General features: G+C 27.6%; 1 protein-coding gene across 1 annotated transcript; it reads right to left on the bottom strand.

Moving 5' to 3' along the window:
- Positions 1-2103: 2103 nt before the first annotated feature.
- Positions 2104-3899, bottom strand: LOC126671141 (uncharacterized). Its single transcript, XM_050364857.2, has 2 exons — positions 3564-3899; positions 2104-2846 (listed from the first exon to the last, which is right to left on the bottom strand). The coding sequence occupies exons 1-2, from the start codon at positions 3783-3785 to the stop codon at positions 2313-2315; spliced, it is 756 nt and encodes a 251-aa protein (XP_050220814.1). The 5' UTR covers positions 3786-3899; the 3' UTR covers positions 2104-2312.
- Positions 3900-7077: the final 3178 nt, after the last annotated feature.

Genomic DNA, 7077 nt, shown 5'->3' with positions numbered 1-7077 from the left:
TATTTTAGCTCTTAAAATGTTTGATGACTAATTTTTAATTCAAATATGTTTTTCTGTTTTTTATTCATCCTCTGATTTTATCTATCTATTTATTTTATAATATATTTTTTTAGCTTTTGTTAATAGATAATTTATTTTATGCATGTATTGATTTTATCTTTTTAGATTATATATATATATGAAAAAATTAATATTTAATAACCATATTTTAAGATTTTATTGAAAATAGAAATAAAACATATCATATGATATTATATATAATTTTAAATTTGAGAACAATTCCTAAATAAAATTATATAAACTACAAACAGTTAGGGGATATATATGCTAACAAAGTTTAATTAAGCATAAAAACATGTTCAATTTTCATGCAAAAAATATTCAAAATAGAAATAATTGATTAAGAGGATATCATATATTTAAATTTTATCATAATGTATAATAGGTAGACTGTATGGTTAAAGCATATTCAATGATAATAAATAATTTACATGAAAATAAGTTATTTATTAGTTAAAAGTGTTTATTAATTTTTATACTTCTATAAATTCCCACTAGAGTATTAAAAGTGAATTATTAATTCTTCCGGTTTATAAATTTAAAATTGCAGTAGATAAATATTCTGTATAATTAAGAATTAGAAAAAGAGAAAAGAATTAAGTAGTAAGAAAAAATAATTGGAAGATAAGTCTAGAATACTTGACGAGGACAATAAAGTAATTGTTAACTAAAAAACATCAAATTTGGAGTGCAGTTATCATAAGGGGAGTGCGAAAATCCCTACCCTTTTATAAAACTCTTAGCCACAACTCACAATCGAATTGGAATTTTTTTATTAGCCGAATCAAATTAACCAAGAAATTAAACTAAAGTTAACCAAAAGAAATTGATTAATTCAATTTAACCGTTTGTTTATTCATCCTAATTAAGAGAAACTAAAAATAGGGAAAATGGTTGAGAAAAAAAAGCATTAAACTTAGATGAGGAGTTAGGTGAGGGATGACGAAAGAAAATAAAGTGTCAATAAATAAAAGTTAGGTAATATTAATGAATTGGAGTAGTAAATGGGAATTAATAGGAGCAACCATAATTAAGGTTCATCATCATTTGACGAACTGTAGGTGAATGCAGTTATCAAACATTTATTTGACAAATAAATTGTCACTTCACACTCCTTTTTTATTTATGATCATCAACCATCTAATTGTTCAGCACTTCAATTGCATGGATACGAGTCGCACTCTCTTATTTATTGGTTTCCTTTAATGGACTATCCCCTTAGCCCAACTCTTTTGCTTCTTTTTCAGACTCTCTAATTGTTTTTTAAATTTTAACTGAATTGATACTTCAAAACAAAACAAATGTGGTTATTTTGATGGTTTTTAATGACGGAAACGATATCGGAAGTAACTTTGAACTGTAAAATGCCAGCAATATAAAAAAACTGAACTTTCTTATGTGAAATTTTAAAAGTTGTAATTAAATCGCTACAAACGAGAAAGATTTAATTTTTATATGTAAATAACGCTTATTTTAATTAATTTAATTTTGATTAAACTGACCAATTCGTAACCGGGTCGGCCATTTGCACACCCCTGAGTTCTACATATATGAACTACCTCAACTTATTTATTATAAATTCATGCATCAATCTTAATCCCTAATTAAAGCTCCAAAAGTTATTTAACACATCCTTGTTTTAATTGATTTTTTAAGCCCACCAGCAAAGTATGAAGCATAAACTATTTAAATATTACAGGTCCCCATTACTTGGTCAGATAAATTAAAATTATGAGACTGACTTGGTCTAATAAAAAAACTAACCATTAATCATCTTCTTGATACAGAAATGAAAATTTGATGTAATGGGCTTTTAAATAAAATCAGGTTAAATTTAAATTTACTTCCTGAACTTATACACGATAAGTAATTAACAACTTAACTCTATTATCAATTAATCCCTTGAGCCTTTTAATTTTTTTACCAATTTTAAAAATAATCATAAGAAACTGACTGACTAAAAACAATTAATTAATTGATCATAACTTGAGCTAATTGATAAAAATTTACAAGTTCAAAGGACTAATTAATCAGACATATAGGTTTGGGGAATAAATTGATATATAAGTCAACAGAAGGCAATGCAAAAAATGCACATCTGCTACTGGAAGTAAAAATCATAACTGCTTCAATATTAATATCTATATTCCTATCATTCGAGCCCTTAAATTCCATCTATTATTTACAAAAATATCACGATAATTAATCATCAAAGCTCATACCTAAATAATTAATTTACTCTTAACCGAATCTCAAATCGACATATTCAGATCGATACGAGCCTTCTTAGCCGGTGGCACCGGCACAATTGTATTGCATCTAGGGCATTTCGGATTATTTTTCATTACCAATACATAAGATAAACAACCCGGGCACCCTACAGCAATCTGCGACGGTACAAATTTTTCTTCAATTTCATCGTCTTGAACCTCCTTAATCGAAGATGACGAAGAAGAGTACGAAGGCGATAACGATGATTTCCATAGCGATGATGATCGTTTTTTAATCGGTTCTTTCTCTGCTCGTTCGAGTGCACATTTGACTTTGTCTAATGTGCAAACACTTTGATAATAGCTTGATGCTGCTGGAGATGATGACGATGATGCTAATAACTTCAGTTCCAAGTTACTCTCATCGAAAAGATTTAACGTAATCTTTGAAGGCGATGGCGGGAAATTTAAATCTTGTAGCTTTGAAACTGTTTGATTGGTTTGTTGTTGCCAATGATCTGAGGATGATGATGGTGAATTTGAAGATTTGCATCTTTGTAAATAAACTTTTCCTGACTGCAACCATTAGAAATAAACAAATTATTAGAGTAAATAAGAAAAAAATATTAATAGAAACTCCTATAAAACTCAAATATATCTAAACCCGCTTAATTATGTGTCGTGTCATTTAAACGGGTCATATCGGAAATTGTCAGGCTATTAATGACAGATTGTTCAGGGTATCAGAAACTAAAGAGATGGCCAGACTTCTGGTGAAGAGAATTTAGAGGCAATACTTAATGAAAGTAATTGAATTTGGTATTTAGGTACGTAGTAATGAATATAGATTCAGAGCATTAAAGAGCACAATAAAATATAAAGGAAATTGCAATCTATCCGCCATTAATTGCTCTTCTTAATGAACTCATATAATATTGCTCAATAAATAAATTTAATTGTAACTAATTTCTTGAAGAAGGCAATCAAATTCTGAAAAGAAATGTAAAGAACAAGTCAATTGTGAATTTGTGATCTTTACTAAAGTTCCTCAGGAAACAAAGGATTAAAGAAAACACAGAAATTAATTTAATATCAAGAAATACTAACTTAAAACAAATAAAATTATATTAAACACGGGATTCTATTAAGGTCGTGAGTTCAATTCCCAATTAAAAAAAAATCTCAAAAATACTATTCGAATTTCAAAACCATATAGAACAATAAAGTCATACGAGCTTCATTTTCTTTAATTTTCTCAAGAAACAAACAAACGAAAGAAAGTGAAAATATTACCTTCAAGTCTAGTGTTTTTTCCCAGCCACTTGGAACTTGCAAATCAAGGTCTAGTTCTTGAGACTCATCCTTAAACGAACCACCACAGTCACCGGCACCAGCGCCAAGCAAATCCCTGGTTATCAAAGCCGTTGATTTCCCACCGGCGGGTTCATTGTTAACCGTCCGATCATCGTTGTATCCGCTCAATACTCTAAAAAGGGAGCTTACTTCAGCTGCCATAGTTCTTGTTTCGGATTATACTCGCTTTTTCTTCTTTGTTTTGAAGAAACAGAGAGCAAAATTTGAAAGGAAGTAATGAAAGGTTATTTTTGTGTATTAAATAGGAACAAGGCGTGTATTCCCGTGTGCATATATATAAAGCCAGACAGATGGTGCGTTATTAGAAAACACATTAATACATAGAGATGTATTTAATAATTTTAATCAATAAAATATTGATTATCTTCCATTTTCTCGATAAAAATATTCCTTTTTCTATTTGATTAGGAGTATTTTTAAAAGTTAAAGTTATAATTAAAACTAAAATAAAAATAAAACAAATTATTTTTTTTAATGATATTTACAAAACAAATATAAACACAAAATGAGTGCCACGTATTATAAATTTATTTTTGATATTAAAAATTAGTTAATCAAATAAGTAGTATTTATTAATTGAATTAGTTTTAACCAACTAAATTCAATTAATTATAATCTCACGATAATAATAATGTTATATGTATATTTAGATAATTTTGAATCACTATCTAATAGAAATACATTGAATAGTGAATATTTCAGTTATTATTTAATCCAAAAATGATAGGTCACTTGAACAAATATAATTTTTAAAAAAATATAATTAAATTAATTAAAATTGTTATTTCTTAATTGATGCATTTTGAATTAAATAAATTGAATATTACAATTTATTTTGCATTGTTATAAAAAACATTCACTCACACTAAAATATTAAATATTAATTACTCCATTTATTTGAAGATGGCCATATATATTTATCATAAGTAAATAAAATTTTAAATTCTTAAATTAATTACTAAAAAAGGAGGTGTCCTATAATTTGAAATGTTAAAATAATGAGATAATATATTAAATTTAAATTGATTTTTCAATTTATTTTGTATTGTTATAAAAAAACATTAAATCACACTAAAATATAAAATAATTAATTTATTTGAAGATAGACATACATATTTATCAGAAGTAAATAAAATTTTAAATTGTGAAATTATTTACACTAAAAAAGAAAGTGGTCTATAATTTAAAATGTTAAAAATAATTTTAAATTTATTAATTATGCACGAAAAATGTATATTGTATATTATTGTGTGTTAAAGTTTAAATTTTTGGGAAAGAGAAAGTGTTAATTGATGAAGGATTTTTTAATTCTTAATTTGACCGGTAAATGATTTGTTGTTGTTGGTATTGATTAAATTAATTGATACATTTAATGTGAAGGGTTAATCAAAGTTTTATATTTATGGTATTTGGATGAAGTTTGGGTTGTGGGAGGAGAATTCAAGAAAAGGAAGGCATCTAAGTAAATGTTCGCATTAATTGCTTTGAAATAAATCTCAGTCCACATCTTTCTTTGGCTCTTCATTTCTTTTAGTTTTGCACATTTGCCCCTTCATCTTCAATAATGTATATTTTTGCACATCATTTATTGACAAAATCAACACTAATGTCCTCCTTTTTTTTTTCTTTTTTTTTAAAAAAATAAAAGCTGTTTTTCCTTGTTTAAATTTAATTTCCTTTTCGAAAGTTTAATTGTTTCTTATATTAACGATTTGATTTCATATAAAAATATTCTATTTTTATATTTCAATTATGTAGATGTTTTTTTTTATTGGAAATAGATTTAGGTCAATAAATAATTAGATGAGGAAACATTTAATTCTGTCATTATATGATAATAAATGTTTATATTCAAAGAAGGTGTAGGCATTTAAGATACTACATAGTTTTTAATGCAACATTTAATATGATGAAAACCCCTAAGATGATGACTTGGTGACGAAGCCATGAGCTTTTAAAACATTCAATGAATATATATAAAAATCTTAAATATGAATATAGAATTTTAGTGTTGAGTAATTTACAATATTATCGGCGGTTAGTTCATCCATATTAATTTCTTCATTGTTTATTGTTGAAGGGCATTAATTTGAAACTTTAATGCCTCTCCTGTTTTTATTCAATTTTATAAAAATATTGGACCAATATTGTGATTTCTGATTTAATTTTGAACAAAGGATCAATTCACCCCCTCAACTTGGCACGAAATATCACATAAGTCATTTTCGACGGTTTTGGATCAAACAGACCCGCAACTTTACACTTTAGCATCAAAAAGGCCCTTTCCCACTCTCATCCACCGGCGTGTATTACATTCTCCATTATAAAATGGAAAAAAGTTTAAAAAAAACCCTTATTTTATTGTTTATTTCTTTAATTGATACTTAATCATTTTCAAAATTCAATTATATCCTATAATTTTTAAACTTTAAATATTAATATCAATTACTTGAAAAACATGAAGAACTTATTTGCACTTTTCCAATTTAACCTAAATTTCATCACACCGTCCCCAATCTTCTTTTTTCTTTTCCTTCAAACTTTCTTCTTCTCCGTTCTTCTTCTCGCCACCGCCTGGAATCCACCGCCTCTGCTTGCTATTTCCTGTTTTCTGTTTTTTTTCTTTTCCTTCATATTTCTTCTTCTCCGTTCTTTTTATTTGCAGTTGGGTTTCGTTCGTTGTCACCGGATTTCTTTATCGCCCATTCCTGCTGCTTCAAATGGAGATGGACAAACCTAACGGCCGGAAATGGTTTGAACTGAAGCTGGTTTACCGTTGCTTTTACCGTTGGTTCATCGTTGCTTCACTGTTGCTTCACCATTGATTTGTTTGCTGTTCTTACTGTAAAGTGATGGATAGAAATGATTTGTTGTATGATTTTTGATGTACGATTTCTTGTTTGCTTTTTGTTGAATGATTTTTGTTGCCGGTGGAGGCCGAGGAGAGCAGTGGCGATGGAAGGAACTGTGGCGGCGGCGGCAACTTGAGTTTAGGTTTAATTAGTTTTTTATTTAATTAGAATAATTAAATTTAATTAGTGTTAATTATAATTTTGAATGTGTTTAATTAGAATTAAATTGTAATTAATTAGAATTAAATTGTAATTAATTAGAATTAATTTTTAGGTTTAGAAATCTCACTCTCTTTTTGGGGTGTTTTTGTGTCAGAGGGGCTGATTTGAGCGAAAAACGCAAGTTGCGGGTCTGTTTGATCTAAAAACGTTCAAAATGACTCATTTGATATTTCGTGCCAAGTTGAGGGGGTGAATTGATCCTTTGTTCATTTAATTTTAGACGCAACATTTAAATAATAAAGTCAGACTTATTTTTCTCTATATTATTCTACTTAATAGAAAAAAAGTCGGTTGAGATACATCACGTTGTTAATAGTATATATATTAATATAAGTTTATTTCACGTAAAATATCAAAAT

This window comes from Mercurialis annua, linkage group LG3, assembly GCF_937616625.2.
Source record: "Mercurialis annua linkage group LG3, ddMerAnnu1.2, whole genome shotgun sequence".
NCBI classification, from domain to species: Eukaryota; Viridiplantae; Streptophyta; class Magnoliopsida; order Malpighiales; family Euphorbiaceae; genus Mercurialis; species Mercurialis annua.
This window is presented reverse-complemented; position numbering and strand designations above follow the sequence as displayed.